Source organism: Mobula hypostoma, chromosome 21 (genome assembly GCF_963921235.1).
Source record: "Mobula hypostoma chromosome 21, sMobHyp1.1, whole genome shotgun sequence".
NCBI lineage: Eukaryota > Metazoa > Chordata > Chondrichthyes > Myliobatiformes > Myliobatidae > Mobula > Mobula hypostoma.
The window spans coordinates 5,469,637-5,492,102 of NC_086117.1; the positions used below are offsets into that span (position 1 = coordinate 5,469,637).

General features: G+C 44.3%; 1 protein-coding gene and 1 long non-coding RNA gene across 3 annotated transcripts in view; one reads left to right on the top strand and one right to left on the bottom strand.

Annotated features, from left to right (window-relative positions):
* The window catches only part of LOC134359760 (uncharacterized), an 87,844-nt gene extending 75,614 nt beyond the window's left edge, over nt 1–12,230 (bottom strand). Inside the window, exon 1 of the long non-coding RNA XR_010021199.1 lies at nt 11,169–12,230. This is a non-coding gene — a long non-coding RNA (uncharacterized LOC134359760). The remainder of the gene's footprint in view (nt 1–11,168) is intronic.
* Nucleotides 12,231–16,582: 4,352 nt separating this feature from the next.
* Nucleotides 16,583–22,466, top strand: part of LOC134359756 (protein crumbs homolog 2-like) — a 165,200-nt gene continuing 159,316 nt past the window's right edge. For both annotated transcript variants that reach the window (XM_063073350.1, XM_063073351.1), the window contains exon 1: nt 16,583–16,979. In XM_063073350.1, coding sequence (XP_062929420.1) covers nt 16,916–16,979 — 64 coding nt within the window. In that variant the 5' untranslated portion in view covers nt 16,583–16,915. The remainder of the gene's footprint in view (nt 16,980–22,466) is intronic.

Consider the following 22,466-nt stretch of genomic DNA (forward strand, 5'->3'; position numbering starts at 1 on the left):
TGATTCAGGACACTTACAAAGATAAGTGTGAGAAAAGGGCCCGAAGGATCATTGGGGACCTGAATCACCCCAACCACAATCTATTCCAGCTACTACCATCCGGAAAACGGTACTGCAGCATGAAAACCAGGACCAACAAGCTCTGGGACAGCTTCTACCACCAGGCCATCAGACTGATTAATTCATGCTGACACAATTGTATCTCTATGTTATATTGACTGTTCTGTTGACTCTTACTCTTTGTGTATATGAAGGATGTAAGAAATAAAGTCAATCTAATCAAAATTCAATCAAATATCAGAATGGGGAAGAAATGTGTTCTAAGTGACTTTGACTGTGGAATGATTGTTGGTGCCAGACAGGGTGGTTTGTGTATCTCAGAAACTGCTGATTGCCTAGGATTTTCACACACAGAAGAAAATCTCTAGAGATGACAGAAAATAGCATGAGAAACAAAAAACACCCAGTGAGTGACAGTTCTGTGAGCGAAAACGCCTTGTTAATGAGAGAGGTCAGAAGAGAACAGTCGTGGCCAGACTGTTCAAGCTGACAGGAAGGTATACAGTAACTCAAATAGCCATGCATTATAACGGTGGTGTGCGAAGAGCATCTCTGAGCACACAACACATCGAACCTTGAAGTGGATGGGCTAGGGCAGCCGGCAGAAGACCATGAACATACAGAAATAACAGTGGCCAATGAGTGCGTATGTCAATATTTTGTTACTCAGCCTGCCTTCTTTAAAAAAGTATTACCAGAATGCAAATGATTAATGTGTGGAATTGTGCCCTTTAACTAAGAAAAGCTGTGCTGGCATTGGAGAGGGTCCAGAGGAGGTTCATGAGAATGATCCTGGCAATGAAAGGGTTAAGGTAGGAGGATTGTTAGATGTCTCTGGGACTGTACGCACTGGAGTTTAGAAGAATTGTGGTGGTGGTGGGGGAGGGGGGAAGGGTCTCATTGAAACTGACTGAAAATTGAAAGGGCTAGATAGAGTGGATGTGGAGAGGATGTTTCCTATAGTGGGGAAGTCTAGGGATTCAGAGGACACAGTCACAGAATAGAAGAACATTCCTTTAGAACTCAGATTGTAAGGAACTTCTTTAGCCAGAGGATAGTGAATCTTTGGAATTCACTGGCATAGATGGCTGTGGAGGCCAAGTTATTAGGTGTATTTGAAGCAGAGATTGATAGGTTCTTGATTAGTCAGGGTGTTAAAAGGAGCATGGGCTTGCGAGGGATAGTAAATCAGCCTTGATGGAATGGCAGAGCAGACTTGATGGGGAGAAAGGCCTAATTCTGCTCTGCCTGATGGTATTACAAAACAGCACAGTGCCACATTATGTATCAACAGAGTGAATGAAAGCACTGGCCAAGTCTGACTAAACCTAATAAAGGCCACTTCCCTGACGGAATAACAGAGGAAGGGACATTACTGAACAAAACAGTAAGATCAGAAATAACAATTTTATCCTCTGACGACAGAAAGGGACAGGACAAAATGTTATACATAAAAATAACTCAAACTTCTCAAGCAGCAACTGAAACGATTGTTAGTGCTGACTGTCAGAACAAAAAGTGTCTGTGTAAAGATAACTAAATGTGTTATAGCCCCAGCCCACGGCAGAACAAACCAACTGGCAGCCGGACAGAATTTGTTTTGGAATCGGTTTATTATTGTCACGCGTACAGAGAGACAGTGGAAGGCTTGTCTTGCACAGTGTTCATGCAGATCAAATCATTACACAGTGCATTGAGGTAGAACGAAGTAAAACGATAACAATGCAGAACAAAATGTAACAGCTACGGAGGGTGTAGGCTTACGAAGTGTATGTGTACAGCTTTACGGACTGTAGGCATACAGAGAAAGAGAGGTTGATAGATAGTCAGGGCAGGAAGGGTTGTGGGGAGAAGGCAGGAGATCGTGGCTGAGAGGGAAAATGAATCGGCCATGATAAAATGGGGCAGCAGACTCAATGGGCCGCATGGCCTAAATCTGCTCCTATCTCTTATGGTCTAATTTAAGGTGAACCTGAGGAGGAACTTCTTAATCAGAGGGTGGTGAGAGTTTGGATCGAGCAGCCAGTGGAAGTGGCGGATGTGGATTCAATTTCAACACTTAAGAGTAAGTTTTTAGAAGTACATGAATGAGAGGGGTATGGACAGGTGTGGGTTAATGGAACTAGGCAGAATAACAATTTGCCATGGACTAGATGGGCTGAAGGGCCTGCTTCTGTGCTGTAGCACTCTGTGACTCTAGTTTCCATTATTTTAGATATTACTCACATCCACATTTCACTGGGGTCAGTCTGCATTCCCAGTGTGATTTGTTTCTGACTGTCTATGCTCGTTAATCTGATTGGCTACGGTGGGTTAGCACCTAATTCTGCTCCTATATCTTATGGTAAAGTGCAGTGCAGGTAAACAATAAGGTGAAAGATCATAATGAGGTTGATTGTGCAGTCAAAAGTCATAGGAAGTCATTCCTGCCTGTGGCCATCAAACTTTACAACTCCTCCCTTGGAGGGTCAGACACCCTGAGCCAATAGGCTGGTCCTGGACTTATTTCCTGGCATAATTTACATATTACTATTTAACTATTTATGGTTCTATTACTATTTATTATTTATGGTGCAACTGTAACGAAAACCAATTTCCCCCGGGATCAATAAAGTATGACTACTACTATTTAATAGACTCATAACAGTGGAGCAGAGGCTGCCCTTGAACTTGGTGGCACATCTTCTGCCTGGTGGGTGGGGTCTTTGATCATGCTGGCTGCTTTACTGGAAATCCGTATTTTTAAATATTCACTTATTGGATATTGTGAGGCAAAAGCCCTATTGCAAAGCTGTACTTTTCTGTGTTCTATACAAGTCTTAATCCTTACGTTATTTTAGATGTTTGCTCAACGGTCCTGAACTGAATTCATTACTGTCCTGTTTGGTGTAGCGTCCTCTCACACTGCGCAAAAGCTACACCGAGCTGTCAGGTCAGCAGGAATGTCGCCGGCTGCAGTTTGCTGTCTCTGCTGGAGTTGAATGTGTCCAGGACAAAGAATCAGGCAGGACAGATCATTGCGGACGCTACCCACCCAGAAAAACTGCCTTTTCCAAAAGCTCCCTTCTAGAACCACTATAGGGCTATCAAACAAAAACTTCACACCATCTTCCCCCAGGCAGTTAATCTGATCAACCATTCTAGTTAGCCTCCATTTACCCCCCCCCCACAATCTACTACCCCTTCACTACAACACTGTAAACATTTTAAACCACTTTTCACATTGTAAATACATGCTGTCATTATGCATATTTTATTCCATATCTGTACTTTAACCTCTAATTTTATGTTGTATACAATTCTTTATTCTTTTGGATTGTTGAACCTTGATGGTTTTTCATTGCTTGCCGCACCCAGATCAACACACCACGGCAAACTTCTAATCAACGTAAGCGTATATGGTGAGTAAAGTTGACCCTTGATCTTCGATCTGTTTCAGTGATGGTGATTGAGGGCGAAGTATCAAGCAGAACATAAGGAGAGCCTTCTGCTCACCAGTTTAACATCAAATCCAAAAATAACCTCACAAAGATCTATGTTAGTCCATCACTGGAGGGGCAGGGTGCACAGGAGTGTTCAAACCTCCAAAATGGGACTTGAACTCTCAGTCTTCGAGAGGCTGACTCATCCGATAAACAGCTTAAAAGGTACAATTAGTCAGCGTACAAATCTACTCAAATTTACGCTGATTACTCAAATTGATTTACTAATTGCCAGTTTACACCCTGAGAATGGGGGATGAAAAGACAAGTCAGTATATTGATATCCCCCTGAGAGAGAGCAACTGAGAGACATCAGTCTGTATGCAACAGACACTGCGTCGAGGTACAACTCACCTGGGTACAAAACTAAACACCAGAGATTCTGCAGATGCTGGAAATCCAGAGCAACACACACAAAATGCTGTAGGAACTCAGCAGATCTGGCAGCATCCATGGAGGGGAATAAAAAAATTGATGTTTCAGGACTGGAAAGGAAGGGGGAAGAAGCTAGAATAGGAAGGTGGGGGGGGAATAATTGGCAAGCTTACAGCATGATGAATTCAAGTGTTTTGCAATGTTATTGGGACCGTCTATTAATACAACCTCAGAGAAATTTCCTCTACATTAACCTCACTTCCTTTGTGTGGGCAAATTGATAACAAAAGTGCTTGTGATCTGATTATGTTCTTTTTGAAAGGATCTTTATTCAAAAGTGTTGACATTGATGCTTCACTTCACAGATTTCACATTCCTTTGGGGTGAGATAAATGTTTCTTCCTATGGGGAGGAGGTTGGTGGACCAGAATTTTTTCATTAGTGTCATTGGGATGAGGCTGTAGAAACCAGCTCTTCACTTTGCCTTTGACCTAGCAACACACACAAAAAATGCTGGTGAACGCTGCAGGCCAGGCAGCATCTCTAGGAAGAGGTACAATCAACGTTTCGGGCCGAGTCCCTTCGTCAGGACTAACTGAAGGAAGAGTTAGTAAGAGATTTGAAAGTGGGAGGGGAAGGGGGAGATCCGAAATGATAGGAGAAGACAGGGGGGGGAGGGATGGAGCCAAGAGCTGGACAGGTGATTGGCAAAAGGGATATGAGAGGATCATGGGACAGGAGGCCTAGGGAGAAAGACAAGGGGGGTGGGGAAGCCCAGAGGATGGGCAAGGAGTATAGTGAGTGGGACAGAGGGAGAAAAAAGAGAGGAAAAAAGGGGGGGGGAGGAGGGGGGTAAATAAATAAATAAATAAATAAGGGATGGGGTACGAAGAGGAGGTGGGGCATTAATGGAAGTTAGAGAAGTCAGTGTTCATGCCATTAGGTTGGAGGCTACCAAGATGGAATATGAGGTGTTGTTCCTCCAATTTTTTTTCAATGATTTTAAGTTCCCTGGCCCCCACCGCTTTATTTTCACCATGGATGTTCAGTCCCTATATACTTCCATCCCCTACCAGGAAGGTCTCACAGCTCTCCACTTCTTTTTGGATTCCAGACCTAACCAGTTCCCCTCTACCACCACTCTGCTCTGTCTAGTGGAATTAGTCCTTACACTTAATAATTTCTCCTTTGGCTCCTCCCACCTCCTCCAAACTAAAGGTTTAGCCATGGGCACCCGTATGGGTCCAAGCTATGCCTGCCTTTTTGTTGGCTTTGTGGAACAATCCATGTTCCAAGCCTATACTGATATCTGTCCCCCTCTTTCCCTTTGCTACATCGACGACTGCATTGGCGCTGCTTCCTGCACGCATGCAGAACTCGTTGACTTCATTAACTTTGCCTCCAACTTCCACCCTGCCTTCAAGTTTACCTGGTCCATTTCAGACACCTCCCTCCCCTTCCTTGATCTTTCTGTCTCTGTCTCTGGAGACAGCTTATCTACTGATGTCTACTATGAGCCTACAGATCCTCACATCTGGACTATTCCTCTTCTCACCCTGTCTCTTGCAAAAATGCCATCCTCTTCTCACAATTCCTCCGTCTCCGCCACATCTGCTCTCAGGATGAGGCTTTTCATTCCAGAACGAAGATGTCCTCCTTTTTTAGAGAAAGGGGCTTCCCTTCCTCACCATTAACTCTGCCCTCAAACGCATCTCCCCCATTTCACGCACATCTGCTCTCACTCCATCCTCCCACCACCCCACTAGGAATAGGGTTCCCCTTGTCCTCACCTACCACCCCACCAGCCTGCGGGTCCAACATATAATTCTCTGTAACTTCCGCCACCTCCAATGGGATCCCACCACTAAGCGCATCTTTCCCTCCCCCCCCCTCTGCATTCCGCAGGGATCGCTCCCTACACAACTCCCTTGTCCATTCGTCCCCCTCATCCCTCCCCACTGATCTCCCTCCTGGCACTTATCCTTGTAAGGGGAACAAATGCTACACATACCCTTACACTTCCTCCCTCACTACCATGCAGGGCCCCAGACAGTCCTTCCCGGTGAGGCGACACTTCACCTGTGAGTCGGCTGGGGTGATATACTGCGTCCGGTGTTCCTGATGCGGCCTTCTATATATTGGCGAGACCCAATGCAGGCTGGGAGACCATTTCGCTGAACACCTACGCTCTGTCCGCCAGAGAAAGCAGGATCTCCCAGTGGCCACACATTTTAATTCCACATCCCATTCCCATTCTGACATGTCTATCCACGGCCTCCTCTACTGTAAAGATGAAGCCACACTCAGGTTGGAGGAACAACACCTTATATTCCGTCTGGGCAGCCTCCAACCTGATGGCATGAACATTGACTTCTCTAACTTCTGCTAATGCCCCACCTCCCCTTCGTACCCCATCCCTTATTTATTTATTATTTCCCCCCCCCTTTTTTTTCTCTCTCTTTTTTCTCCCTCTGTCCCTCTCACTATAACTCCTTGCCCATCCTCTGGGCTCCCCCCACTTTCTTTCTCCCTAGGCTCCCACCCCATGATCTTCTCCCTTCTCCAACCTCGTATTCCTTTTGCCAATCAACTTTCCAGCTCTTAGCTCCATCCCTCCCCCTCCTGTCTTCTCCTAGCATTTCGGATCTCCCCCTCCCCCTCCCACTTTCAAATCTCTTTCTATCTCTTCTTTCAGTTAGTCCTGACGAAGGGTCTCGGCCTGAAACGTCGACTGTACCTCTTCCTATAGATGCTGCCTGGCCTGCTGCGTTCACCAGCATTTTGTGTGTGTTGCTTGAACTTCCAGCATCTGCAGATATCCTCCTGTTTGCCATTGACCTACTTTATCTTAGAGATAGAGCATGGTTTCTGGCCCTTCTGGTCCAAAAATGCCCATGCCGCCTAATTGCACTCATGTGACAAATTAACCTACTAACATGTATGGCTTTGGACTGTGGGAGGAAACCAGGGCTCCCAGAGGAAACCCACGCATTCACAAGCTCCTTACCGACCGTGACAGGAATTGAACCCAGGTTGGTGGCGCAGTACAAGTGTTACGCTAACCACCAAGTCAGTATCCTGCCCACTGTACCACCACGTGACCGTGCACCCACACTAACATACCACCCACACACGTCAAAATGCGCCGCTTGCATCAACAACCAACACAGTCCGAGGATGTGCCAGGGGCAGCCCACATGTGTCGCCATGTTTCCGGTGCCAACGTACCATGCCCACAACTTACTACGCCTAACCCGTATGTCTTTGGAATGTGGGAGGAAGCCATAGCACTTGCAGGAAACCCATGTGGTCACAGGGAGAGCTTACAAAGTCATGATAGAGAGCAGCGGGAATTGAACCCAAGTTGTTGGCACCGTAGTAACATTATGCTAACCGTTATGCTATTGTGCCACTCTTCAAAGGCAGAATCAGCCAACCTGTTATGCCAAAGATTGCAGGACATTTCACAACTGCAGTGGTTGGAAATATAACACTTAGGACTGAATTCATCTGATTAAACTCCCCTTATCGATGGAGGAATTCATCTGCCATGTTCTTTTGATCGACTGTAAATGAACAAAATCAGCAGAGACACCTAGTGCAGATAATGAACTGCCTTCACACAATGCTTTAGACCAGAAGTTCCCAACCATTATGCCATGGACCAATACCATTAAGCAAGAGCTCCATTGCCCCCAGATTGAGAACCCCTGCTTTAGGCAATTATATCCTCCAAATGCACGTGACTGACGCTAGTTAGAAACTGTTCGGCAACAGTCTCCTGCCCCAGTTAAGCAACACTGCATCCTAAATAAACAAAGGGAATCGTGGCTATTTTCTCAATTTAGTTTTTGTTCTTTAAACGTTATCCCAAGTAAATGGCTGCCCGGATTAACCGATGGCCCGATTAACTGGCATCCATCATATAATTTTATCTGCTGAATTGAATGCAGAATGCAGTGTTTCAGTTACAATCAGGAGTTTACCTGTGCTGGTCTGTGATAATCCAAAATGCACACAATACTGAAGGAACTCAATGGTTCTAAATGAAGGGTCATGGCCTGAAACTATCTTCTGGTAAGATGTTTAATCATAGCACGTTTGATCATAGCTGCTTCTACGGGGTCAACAAAGGGTGCTACTGTCCTTTTTAAATATATTCTTTATGAATGCAAGATCCTGCTAGACATCAAGATCTTAAAATACTACAGGTCTACTGTAGTGTTTGGATCTATTTCTTTTAGAGCAATGACTCCCTTTAGCATTACGTATGGACTGGTAACTTACCTGTGTACATTGATCTGTTGTCTACGCATGCGTATTGATGATCTCTTGCTCTCTCTTGCTGTGATGTGAATACACCAGTTAAAGCCATCTCCTGTGTGCGTGCTTTTATTTAATCAACATGTAGTTGTGCAGACACAACATCTACCCAACCAGCGAGTTGGCCGAGAAACTGAAGGAGCTGGACTTGGTGCAGATCCTGTTGCTGCTTGCATCTGCTTTCGTGTGGGAAAGAGTCATACAGTCTTAAAGTAAGTGACCATCTTGGTCGCTTCTCCTGTGATCGCAAGATCCTTTTGGACATTGTTAATGTGGAATACTGCAAGTCCCATTCACTGATTTATTGGCGGACAGCAGGGAGAATGGTGGGGAGCTGCGTGGCCTCAGTCATAGCGAGTACTAGGCCTCAAGCCGCGGTGTTGCCTGTTTACAGCCACCAGGAGAAAGATGCCAAATCCGGTGCTCTCCTTAGGGGGCTGTGTGGGGCAGCATCCAGACTGTAAACCCTCCACCCCCCCTGGTGTATTGTGGTCAACTGCAAATTTCTGCCACATTCGTGGACTCAGGATCTGGACTATTTTTTTTTGCCTGGCCATATGTTACATGTGCTTGCTACCTTGTATGTACTATGTGTGCTTTGTGCTGTGTATGACTGTTGGTACTGTGTTTTGCACCTTGGCCACAGAGTAACACTGTCTTGTTTGGCTGCATTCATGAATATTCATGTATGCTTGACCGACAGTTAAACTTGAATTGAAATTGAATTTATTCCTGTCCCAAGATCCTACTGCACTTGTTGAGCTCCCCCAGCATTACCCTAAATTCAGGTAATTCAGAATCACAGTTCTTTTATGAGACAATTTGCTCCATCAATGTCTATGCAAGAATTCCTCTTTCCATAGCCCTGAAAGTTTTTTCCCACCTTTTAGATACTTATCCAGCTCCCTCTTCAATGTTATAGCTGAATCTGTCTCCTGGATGTCCGTGCCAGACCAGGACACGGACATAGTGGTAGTGTGATCACCTGAGTTGAGTACGATGTTCTCTTACGACATTGTCTATTGGTGGGTCCTCAGGTGGATGTAGAGACTGATCTGGGATGTTAGGGTGGATTCCCTTAATGGAGATTGCCTGTGCATGACTTCCTTTAACATAGGCAGGCTGTATATGGTGATATACTTTCATCATAAATTTACTTTGAACTTTGATTACAACAAAATAAAAATCTCCTGTGACCTGAGACAGAAACTGTGATTGATGGTGAGGACATGGTTTTAGTTGAGAGAAGAAACTGCACAGTACAAAAATGAACAATCGTTGATTTTCATTGCAAATGGGTCAGCTCTTTACCCTTGCTGTTTGCTCAAATCTTTTGAAAGCAATGTTAAATATCAAAGCACAATTTATACTCGGACAAGGAGGGACAAATCACGAGAGTGTGGAGATCTCACAGAGACCAGGATAAAGTGACAAAAACATTCAAGTGGAAGATTCTCCAGAACCTCCAAGCAGAATTAGGGAATTAAGGGTTATGGGGAAAAGGCAGGTAGGTGGAGATGAGTCCATGGCCAGATCAGCCGTGATCTTATTGGATGGCGGGGCAGGCTGGATGGGCCAGATGGCCGACTCCTGCTCCTATTTCTTATGTTCTAATGTTCAGACTTAGCTAACTCCCAAAGTTTGCTTCACTGCTATAGAAAGTGCTAAACCCTGACAAAAATTTTAAAATATTCTCTCAAAACGATACCTAACATAATATGATTGAGTGTCTCCAATTGGAAAGTACAAAAGAAAATGAAACAGAAATTAATATGGATTCGTTAAAAAGAATTCCTATGCGATGCAGAACAGATAAGCATATCTGCCCTTGTTTCTCGCATCTCAAGAAATCCGCTAAAACTCTGCATTATCTGGCAGCTAACTCATGCTGGCAGCATCGGAATAGTTGTACAGTGACCTGGAATGGATTTTGAAATGGATTCTGGATTTACAATCAGCCATAGCTACTCAGAAGGACACAGCCAGTGGTGAAACCATTCCCTCAAGCGACTTTCTCAGCTATCACATCAGAAAACTTGGGGGCAGTGGCTCAGTGATCCATAGCTTTTATTTAGAGGCCTGAGTTCGAATGACAATCGAAGTCACGGGAGTCAGACTGCAGGTAAACAGGCTCTTCGGCCCAGCTGGTCTGTGCTAGCCAAGATTCCCATCTGAGCTTGTCCCACTTGCCTGCAGTTTCCCCGACCACGTACCTTTTCAATGTTGCTTGTATGATGTTACTTCTTAAATCCATCTCTGTAATCTCACACTGCACAATGCACAGGAAGATTGCTGGCTGAACTTGGCACAAAGTAATAGCAATAGCAAGTGAAGTGCAGGATATTCACAGGTTACAACAGAGTTCTGTTCCTGTATACTGTCTGAACATAGAACAGTACAGCACACTTCAGGCCATTCAGCCCACTATGTTGTGCTGATCCTTTAATCTGCTCTAAGACCAGAATCAGAATCAGGGTTATTATGTTGTGAAACTTGTTGTTTTGCAGCAGCAGTACTATGTAATACATAAAAAGTATAAAATTACACTTATATATATATATATATATATATATAAAAACACACAGTGGATTCTGGTTAATCGGGGCAGCCGCTTATTTGGGACAACTTTTAAAGAACAAAATCTAATTGAAAAAATAGCTGAGATTCCCTCCATTTATTTGGGACACTGTGCTGCTTAATTGGGACAGTAGACTGTAGCTGAACAGTTTCTAACAGTGTCAGTCATGTGCACCTGTGTGTCTATTAGACATTATAGTCTTTTAGATAGATAGATAGATAGATAGATAGATATACTTTATTAATCCCGAGGGAAATTTGGTTTCGTTACAGCCGCACCAACCAAGAATAGAACGTAAATATAGCAGAACAAAATACCCCAACAATGAAACACCAAAATGCAAACCATACCAGATGGAAAGTAAGTCCAGGACCAGTCTATTGGCTCAGGGTGTCTGACCCTCCACGGGAGGAGCTGCACGTTAGATGGCCACAGGCAGGAACGACCTCCCGTGCCGCCAAGTGTTGTATCACAGTGGAATGTGGCTGAAGTCCAACAGTAAAAAGTTCAATATCCAGTCTGCAAACACGTTCCTCGATCGTAATATGCCCCGGATTGCACCATCCGTTGTTAACCAGATCAGTAAGCACCCAACTCCTTTACGCTTACCGCTATCAGTGCACTTCCAGTCAGGCGGAACGGTATTACCCACTGAACTCCTCTTCTCCAAAAGTCTCTGTTGTCTTGACCCGGTCCTCTTTCCTCGGCCTTGTGATCCCCCCTGTGTGATTTCCTCAGGATTTCAGCAGGGGTGTCCACCGCTCTGTTCGCTAAGCTGGCCGGTCTTTGCTGGTCCGTGGAATACACAATGCGACCTTGCTTCTGTCTCGCGTGTCGGGATGTAACCATTGTTGGGATAAAAAATATATGAATATTTAAGGTAGATTGAATAGCGTGCGGTATCTCTAAGTAAACAGATAAACAAACATTGACTAATTTGACATGTGACATATTTGAGATTTAATTGAATTAGCAAAAAAAAAGCAGAAAACGTAAATATCACATCAGCTATTTACTTCAGAGTGCTGTGAGCCCAGGGAATGTTCACTTTCACCATCACGTTTCTGAGAGAAGTTTCTAACGTGAAGATACTGGCTTCTGCGGTGGGGATTAGCAATCTTGAAACCTGTCACAGCGCAATATATCAGCGCACTCATCATAGGCAGTACCCGTCTAGTACCACTCAGTTCATAAAGCTGATGATTGTTCTCATCATAGAATGACTTTCACATCAAATGGAAACTTCAAGGAATATGACGTGCCCAAATCTCTGGGTTGTATTAAAATAATAGTCATACAGACATAGAGTAGAATCTTAGAGCACCTTGGTAGTGTAATGGTTAGCACAACACTATTACAGCCTGGGGGGGGTGGGGGTCAGAGTTTGCAATTCAGTTCAGGCATCCTCTGTAAGAAAGCTGGACATTCCGCCCGTGAGTGTGTGAGTTTCCTCTGGCTGCTCCCTTCCATGGTACAAAGGTGTATCGGTTAATTGGTAAATTGTACTTTATTACTTTATTGTCGCCAAACAATTGATACTAGGGCGTACAATCATCACAGCGATATTTGATTCTGCGCTTCGCGCTCCCTGGAGTACAAATCGATAGTAAGTATAATAAAAATTTAAATTATAAATTATAAATAGAAAATAGAAAAGGGAAAGTAAGGTAGCGCAAAAAAACCGAGAGGCAGGTCCGGATATTTGGAGGGTACGGCCCAGATCCGGGTCAGGATCCATTCAGTAGTCTTATCACAGTTGGAAAGAAGCTGTTCCCAAATCTGGCCGTATGAGTCTTCAAGCTCCTGAGCCTTCTCCCGGAGGGAAGAGGGACGAAAAGTGTGTTGGTTGGGTGGGTCGTGTCCTTGATTATCCTGGCAGCACTGCTCCGACAGCGTGCGGTGTAAAGTGAGTCCAAGGACAGAAGATTGGTTTGTGTGATGTGCTGTGCTGTGTTCACGATCTTCTGCAGCTTCTTCCGGTCTTGGACAGGACAACTTCCATACCAGGTTGTGATGCACCCTAGAAGAATGCTTTCTACGGTGCATCTATAAAAATTAGTAAGAGTTTTAGGGGACAGGAAAAATTTCTTTAGCTTTCTCAGGAAGTAAAGGCGCTGGTGGGCCTTCTTGGTAGTGAACTCTGCTTGGTTGGACTAAGTCAAGTCTGGCTTCATGGTGCCAGCGACTAGAAGGTCAAGGTTCAATTCCCACTGCTGTTGATAAAGAGTTTTTACATTCTCCCCATGACTGAGTGGGTTTTGTCTGGGTACTCTGGTCTCCTGCCACATTCCAAAAAGATGTACTGGTTAGGGCTGGTAAGTTGTAGGCAGGCTATGTTGGTGCTGGAAGTGTGGTGATACTTGCGGGCTGCCTCCAGCACCCCTTTGGGTTATGTTGGTTGATGAGATAAATGACTATTTCACTGTTTTATTCTCCCACCACTAAGCATATCTTTCCCTCCCCGCCTCTCTCTGCATTCCGCAGGGATCGCTCCCTACACAACTCCCTTGTCCATTCGTCCCCCCCATCCCTCCCCACTGATCTCCCTCCTGGCACTTATCCGTGTAAGCGGAACAAGTGCTACACATGCCCTTACACTTCCTCCCTTACCACCATTCAGGGCCCCAAACAGTCCTTCCAGGTGAGGCATCACTTCACCTGTGAGTCGACTGGGGTGATATACTGCGTCCGGTGCTCCCGATGTGGCCTTTTATATATTGGTGAGACCCGACGCAGACTGGGAGACCGCTTTGCTGAACATCTACGCTCTGTCCGCCAGAGAAAGCAGGATCTCCCAGTGGCCACACATTTTAATTCCACATCCCATTCCCATTCTGACATGTCTATCCACGGCCTCCTCTACTGTAAAGATGAAGCGACACTCAGGTTGGAGGAACAACACCTTATATTCCGTCTGGGTAGCCTCCAACCTGATGGCATGAACATTGACTTCTCTAACTTCCGCTAGGCCCCACCTCCCCCTCGTACCCCATCTGTTACTCTTTTTAATGCACACATTCTTTCTCTCACTCTCCTTTTTCTCCCTCTGTCCCTCTGAATATACCTCTTGCCCATCCTCTGGGTCACCCCCCCCCGTCTTTCTTCCCGGACCTCCTGTCCCATGATCCTCTCGTATCCCCTTCTGCCTATCACCTGTCCAGCTCTCGGCTCTATCCCTCCCCCTCCTGTCTTCTCCTATCATTTTGCATCTCCCCCTCCCCCTCCAGCTTTCAAATCCCTTACTCACTCTTCCTTCAGTTAGTCCTGACGAAGGGTCTCGGCCTGAAACGTCGACTGCGCCTCTTCCTATAGGTGCTGCCTGGCCTGCTGCGTTCACCAGCAACTTTGATGTATGTCACTGTTTTATTCAATGTTTTGATGTACATATAACAAACAAAGCTAATCTTTTATCTTTATAATTGAATCCACATCTATCACTTCCACTGGCAGCTCATTCCACACTTGCACCCCCCCCCCGAGTAAAGAAGTTCCCCCTCAGGTTTCCCTTAAACAGTTCACCTTTCACCCTTAACCCATGACCTCTAGTTCTTGTCTCACCCAACCTCAGTAGAAAAAGCCTGCTTGCACTTACTTTATCTATACTCCTCATAATTTTGTTCATTGGCGAATTATATTATTGGCAACCTAACTATTTGCTACTCCTGGCAAGAACCTCAAGCATTGTGACCTCCGGTAATCAGAATACTCCCCCCTCCCCATTCTGAAATAATCTCAAAACCAAATCAAGATCCAACAACTTGTGTTAACCCTTTCGACCAGCACTAATCCCAGTGCAAACATCTTCATGACAGGATACTCAGTGGGAACAATATATCACTCCCATAAGCACAGTGCAAACTAAATGTACAATAACTTTACACATCTACTTTGTGGAAAAAAATCAAAGTAGAAAATCGAACATTATAGAACATTACAGGCCCTTCGATCTACAATGTTAACCTATTGTAAAATCAATCTATCCCTTCCTTCCCACATAGCCCTCTATTTTTCTATAATCCACGTGTCTATCTAAGAGTCCTTTAAATGTCTCTAATATATCTGCCTCTACCATCACCCCAGTAGGGCATTCCATGCACCCACCACTATGGAAAAGATTTTTTTGAATTTATACATTTCACAGATTTTAAAAAAACATTTAGAGTTCGTAGGTGGTGATAAGATTACTCTTTGAATATTTTGCCACTCCTCTGAAGGAAAAAGGAACATAGGACACAGTTCAGTATGGTACAGACCCTTCGACCCATTATGTTATGCTGTCCTTTTAACCTCCTCCAAGTTCAATTTAACCCTTCCCTCCAATTTTTTCATCCTTGTGCCTATCTTAAATGTCCCTAACCCATCACCCCTGGCAGGGTGTTTTATGCACCCACCATTCTCTGTGTGAAAAACCTACCCCTGACATTCTCCCTATACTTTCTTCCAGTTAACTTAAAGTTATGCCTCCTTGTATTAACCACTTCAGGCCTGGGAAAATGTCTCTGGCTGTCCACTCTATATATTGAGTAATTGCGATATTCAGAGTATAAAAAGATTAATCATTACAATCACCCACCGTCAGAAACCATAAATACTTCTCATAGCTCGCAACTTAGAAACAATGTGAAAATCATTCTGTAGTAATATAATTATCATATCAATCTATCATGATCAACCTGTTAAAATGCACGAATCTTGTAAAGGTTAATGGACAAGCAGACCCTTGAGGTCTTGTTTGTTAAAGGTTACAAGAGCATTTATTTAAGAGGTTCCTGGGCATCATTATTTCCCAGCACCTCATGTGGGAGAACCGTATCTCCTTCATTGACAGAAAGGCTCGGCAGAGGATGTACCACTTGTGGCCTTTGGTAAAATTCCATCTTCCCTAGAACATACTGGTGCAATCCTACACTCCATCATGGAGAGCACCCTCACGTCACCCAACACTGTCTGCTTTGGGGCAGCATCTTCTCACAATACACAAAAACTACGGTGGACTGACAGGTCAGCAGAAAAGGTTATTGGCTGCAGTCTACCATCACTGCAGGGCTTGTATGTGTCCAGGACAAAGAAATGGACAGGTAAAATCATTGCCGACACTTCACACCCCACAAATAGACATTTTTCCAAATTCTCCCCTCTGGAAAGCACTACAGGGCTATCGATCAAAACACTTCACGCCATATTGAAAGTTTCTTCCTCCCGTCAGTTAATCTGATTAACCATTCTAGTTAGCCCCTGCACCCCTCACAACCCCCTCCCCCCATCACCCCTGTCACTGCACTGTAAACACTTTAAACCACTGTTTATAATGCTGTTTACATTGTAAATACATGCTGGGATGTATGTATTTATGCACATTTTATTCAATATGTCTCTAACATACTTTTATATAATTCTTTGTAATTGTTGTATTTTTTTTGTTATTGCATGACGAAAGGAGCTGCAAAATCTGTAACATCATGAAGGATCCTGTACACTCTGTTCGTGGACTGATTGTCCTTCTCCCATCAGGGAGGAGGCTACATAGCATCCACACCAGGACCAACAGACTCAAAAACAGTTACTTTCCCCAAGCAGTAAGACTGATCAACACCTCCACTCCCACTAGCTCCACCACCATTTTACCAGTCACCTTATTTACAGCATAGCGTCACGTTATGGACATTCGATCTATGTATATAAATTATCTTATGTATTTATATTTATTACGTTATTAGTAGTATTTTGTTGTTTATTTCTTGTGTTTATGAGCTGCTTCGGATCCAGAGTAACAACTATTTCATCCTCCTATACACTTGTGTACTGGAAATAACATTAAACAGTCTTCAATCCGTTGGACATCAGCAACCCGGTCCAGTGCAGGAATCCAGACCACATATTACAAAATGCTGTAACGGGTTGAGTGAAGCCGGGGCCAGTGGACAGGGCCAGAGTATCATTGGTGTTCCCTGATGTAACTGGGCACGGGGTGCTTGTGAAACTCTTCCCATCACTTTGCGAGCAGATTTCGAAGGACATGCGGGAGAAGCAGCTGGGTGCGGGGGCTGTTACATACTCTCTCATACAGCATCTCTAGCCTGTCTGCAGCAAGATAACCATGGAAGGAAAGCGAGGGTCTTCCTATTCTCCTGTGGTGGCTCTGATGTCCCTCTTCTTTTGGGGTAGGTCTACTTTGCACTGAACTTTCTTAACCAGCTCTGCTGAGCTGAAGTCCAGCTCTGTGCGGGTAACAGTGGGAGCCAGGAGCGGGCTGGTCAATTAGCAAGGACTTTATTACTTGAGCATTAAGCTGGACTGTTACAGTTATTTATCTTCTATGTGAGGTTAATACTGAAGCGACATAGCTTGCTAACAAAGTGAATTTTGCACTGTTTGCGATTAACTGCCCTGTTCATCAGCAGTATACAAGTAGTTTTGAATTAATGTGAACCTCTTAACTTCTGAAAACAAAAACTACGCAGTCATTCCTTTCAGTAACCAAGGTTACGCCACTTACCGTTGCCTGGCAATTAGCGAACTAAAATCCAGTGCTCGGGAGGAAGGGATGGAAGACGTTTTCTGTCAGAACATCGGTCCATGATGTTGTGCCGACCTCTTAACCTACTCTGAGATCAGTCTAACCCCTCCCTCCCACATTGCTCTCCCCCTTGGATGTACCTGTCTAAGAGTTTCTCAAATGCCCCTAATGCCCCTGCCTCTACCACCACCCCTGCAGCGCATTCCACACCCCCAGCCCTCTCGGTCTGAAAAAAACACGTCGGACATCTCCTCCATACTTTCTGCCAATCACCTTAAAGCTATGCCCCCCTGGTATGAGACATTTTTGCCCTGGGAAAAAGTTTCTGGCTGTCCACTTGATCTATGCCTCTTATCATCTTGTACACCTCTCTCAGGTTACACACAACCGCACAACAAAAAGAGAGGGTCTCTAATGTCCCCAAGATATTGAGAGTGATTGATGGTGAAGGGTGAAAGGTTTAAGGGGAACGTCTTCGCTCGGAGGGTGGCAAGGGTGTGGAATGTTACCAGCTGCCAGCGCAAGTGGTGGATGTGGGTGCAATTGCAACATTTCAATGAGTAACTTAGATTGGTAGGTGGATGGGACAAGGCAGATTAATAGTTTGGCACAGACTAGATGGGCCAAAGGGCCTGTTTCTGTGTTGTGGTGGCTCTTTGACTTTAAGATTAATTACCTTGATTGTTAAAAACACGGTCTTGCTATTCTGGGTGTGATCTACTTGTCCTTTTAAATGTTTTAATTTGATTATTACACTAATCGCGGGAACATTCACTGAGAAGTTGGTCAGAAGGGTTGATCACACCACAGTGAAGGAAGTTTCTGCACGGATTTTTTAGAAAGAGTAAAACCATATCAGCCGTTTCCGTAGGACACAGAAAGCCTGTTCGGAAAGCTTGAGTGACAGTGGGAGTGTGAGCGGGCAGCTGGCAGTGACAGATGATCAGTTCTGCTGGGACAGTTTGCTGCCCGTGGGGTTTAGTCAGCTCCAGCCGCTGGTGTCTGGATGTGGAAGGACCTGGTAAACCTTCAGCAATGGAAGTTGAGGAAGATGATCCAGTTCCTGAAATATGTGAGGATCATTTTTAGGAAGTTGTGCATTTTGCAACTCTGCCATGGATAGTCCCAAGCCTGGCTGTGAAGGGGGGAGAGTTGGACATGGGGCTAGCAACCCCATCCCATAAAAACCCAGAGCTACAAAAACACCGACAGAACCTCCGAAGACCTCATCCCTGGGAGAGCAAGGATCTTCACCTCGAAGACTTATGAAGTCGTGTGGTGGAATCAGAAGCCTCAGGGCTGATCGACCTTATAGAGAACTCTGGAGAGCTGCTGTCTCCGGCCTCTGCCCCAGTCGGGGTGATGGGCTCAAGAGAAAGAAGAATACATTCAGCACATCAATCTGTCAGTGACAATGACATTTGAAAATGTGAAAAGTTAGCACGAACACTGCAGCAGGGTTGTGCATCTGGCAGCTTCAGTTTCCCATCCAGTAGCCAACCTGGAGCAGGATCAGATCAAGGAACTGGAGATGAAGATGGAAATGGTGGAAACATGTTTATTGAAGACAGTGATGATGAGCTGTATGGTTAAGCATACACTGTGGACCAAATTAGATCAGGCCAAGTTGTGTAACTTTTAAAATGCTGGGGGAACTCAGCAGGTCAGGCAGCATATATGGAAAGGAATAAACAGTGAATGTTTCAGGCTGAGACCCTTAATCAGTCCTGAGGGAAATCTCGAACTGAAACATCGACTGTTTATTCCTCTCCATAGATGCTGCCTGACCTGCTGAGTTCCTTGTATGTGTTGCTCTGGATTTCCAGCAGCTACATAATCTCTTGTGTTTACAAGTTGTACAATTTAGTGGATAATTGGTCATTGTAAATTGTCCCATGATTAGGTTAGGATTAAGTCAATGGGTGGCTGGGTGGCCCTATACTAAGGGTTAAGTCGCTGGGTGGCCTGAAGTGCTGGAAAGACTTGTTCTGTGCTGTATCTCTAAATAAAACTAAATTTTCATTTCTTGGATTGTTACTTTTCTCCCCTTCAGTCCATTAGGTGATATGTGTGCAGCTTGCAATAATCTGGCTCAGGAGCTTCTAAATAACCTATCCTTGATGTTGGATGTGAATTTGTTTATTTAGATGAATTTGTTTATTTAGAGAGACAGTGCAAAACAAGCACTCCGGGCCCACCAATCTGCGCTGCCCAGCAACCCAGCGATTTAACCCTAGCCTAATCACAAGATAATAAACTTCTAATGTTCAAGGGCACTTCATCTCATGCTCTCAATATTTATTGTTTATTTATTTATTATTATTATTTCCTTCTTTTAGCATTTGCTCAGTTTGCTGTCTTTTGCACACTGGTTAAATACCTCAATTGGTGTGGTCTTTTATTGATCCTGTTATGGATATTCGATTATGGATTTATTGAGTATGCCCCAAGAAAATGAATCTCGGGGTTTGTTTATGGTGACATATATTTACTTTGAACTTTGAACTGGTACATCTTTGTTCTGTGGGAGGAAACCAGAGCACAGGGAGGAAATCCACACACACATGGGAGGGAATACAGACGATGCTGGAATTGAACTCTGAACTCTGACGCCCTGAGCTGTACTTGTGTGCGCCAACTGTTAAATCACTGCAGAATCGTCTGCCTACCTCTGTTCTAATTGTTAAGGCAGATTCAGCTGCTTCTGTAGTGGGTATAACTGTAGTCTGGAAAAAAAAATAACGAATGTTTATGGAACTTTATATTTTTAGGTGACATATGATAAATGCATGCATTTGAAAAATAAGTTGGAAATATTATGGAACTTAAGTTGTTCATTCAAGACTGTTCAATGTCATTTCCAGTACGCAAGTGTAAAAAAGAATGAAATAATTTTTACTTCAGATCTGATGCAGCGCAAAAAACACAATAAGATAAAGAACACAATAAATATACATACATAAGATGACTTGTATACATTGATACTATGTCCATATATAACCATATAACAATTACAGCATGGAAACAGGCCATCTCGGCCTTTCTAGTCCGTGCTGAACTCCTACTCTCACCTAGTCCCACCGACTTGCACTCACCCTCCATTCCTTTCCTGTCCATATAGTTGTCCAATTTAACTTTAAACGACAACATCGAACCTGCCTCAACCACTTCTGCTGGAAGCTCGTTCCACACAGCTACCACTCTCTGAGTAAAGAATTTCCCCCTCATGTTACCCCTAAACTTTTGCCCTTTAAATCTCAACTCATGTCCTCTTGTTTGAATCTTCCTCACTCTCAATGGAAAAAGCCTATCCATGTCAACTCTATCTATCCCCTCATAATTTTAAGTACCTCTATCAAGTCCCCCCTCAACCTTCTACGTTCCAAAGAATAAAGACCCAACTTGTTCAACCTTTCTCTGTAACTTAGGTGATGAAACGCAGGTAACATTCTAGTAAATCTTCTCTGTACTCGCTCAATTTTGTTGACATCTTTCCTATAATTCGGTGACCAAAACTGTACACAATACTCCAAATTTGGCCTCACCAATGCCTTGTACAATTTCAACATTACATCCCAACTCCTATACTCAATGCTCTGATTTATAAAGACCAGCATACCAAAAGCTTTCTTCACCACCCTATCCACATGAGATTCCACCTTCAGGGAACTGTGCACCATTATTCCCAGATCCCTCTGTTCTACTGCATTCTTCAACACTCTACCATTTACCATGTATGTCCTATTTTGATTAGTTCTACCAAAATGTAGCACCTCACATTTATCAGCATTAAACTCCACCTGCCATCTTTCAGCCCACTCTTCTAACCGGCCTAAATCTCTCTGCAAGCTTTGAAAACCTGCTTCATTATCCACAACTCCACCTGTCTTAGTATCATCTGCATACTTACTCATCCAATTTACCACCCCATCATCCAGATCATTAATGTATGTGACAAATAAGTGACACTAGACACAGGAGTGACAGGAAACGATAAGGTAGTGATGGCGGTGGAGGGGTGGGTTAGTAGGTGGAGATGTTGATCAGCCTTACTCTTTGTGAGTCCGATAGTCCTGACGTGGATGCTACGTAGCCTCCTCCCTGATGGGAGAGGGACAAACAGTCCATGAGTAGGGTGGGTGGGAGCCTTCATGATGTTCCTGGCCCTTTTCCAGCACTTTTCCAGCACCTATATCTGTCCTTGATGGGCAGGCTGTTGCTGGTGATGTGCTGGGCAGTTTTGACTGCCCTTTGCAGAGCCTTCCTGTTGGCTGCAGCGCAGTGCCTATACCGCTTAGTTATGCAGCGGGTTAACATCTGAGTTGTTGCATCTCCAAAAAAAATTCAAAAGTTTTCAATAAACTAAGCTCGCAGTAAACTGGTTGGTTATAGAAACTGCCAGTAAAATTTGTTCAATCTGTTGGGAGCTGAACAGGATTTAGGATACTTAACTGGTAATTTCTAACAGGTTGAATTTGTCCATTAAGGATGTGTAACATTAAGGAACTTTTAGATAGGCACATGGGTGCAAGAGAAACGGATGGCTATGTGAAAGGGAAGAGTTAGATTGATCTTGGATTAGGTTAAAATGATGGTGCAACATCATGGGCTGAAGGACCTGTAAAGTGCTGTAATGTTCCTTGTACGTTACCACGGGTTATCACAGTAAAGCCCTTCCCACCATTGAACACATCAGTATGGAGACTGTCACAGGAAAGCAGCATCCATCATCAGAAACCCCCACCACCCAGGCCATGCTCTCTTCTTGCTGCTGCCATCAGGAAGGAGATACAGGAACCTCAGGACTCATAGTCATAGTCATACTTTATTGATCCCGAGGGAAATTGGCTTTCGTTACAGTTGCACCATAAATAATTAAATAGTAATAAAACAATAAATAAATAATTAAATAGTGATATGTAAATTATGCCAGGAAGTAAGTCCAGGACCAGCCTATTGGCTCAGGGTGTCTGACCCTCCAAGGGAGGAGTTGTAAAGTTTGATGGCCACAGGCAGGAATGACTTCCTATGACGCTCTGTGTTGCATCTCGGTGGAATGAGTCTCTGGCTGAATGTAGTCCTGTGCCCACCCAGTACATTATGTAGTGGATGGGAGACATTGTCCAAGATG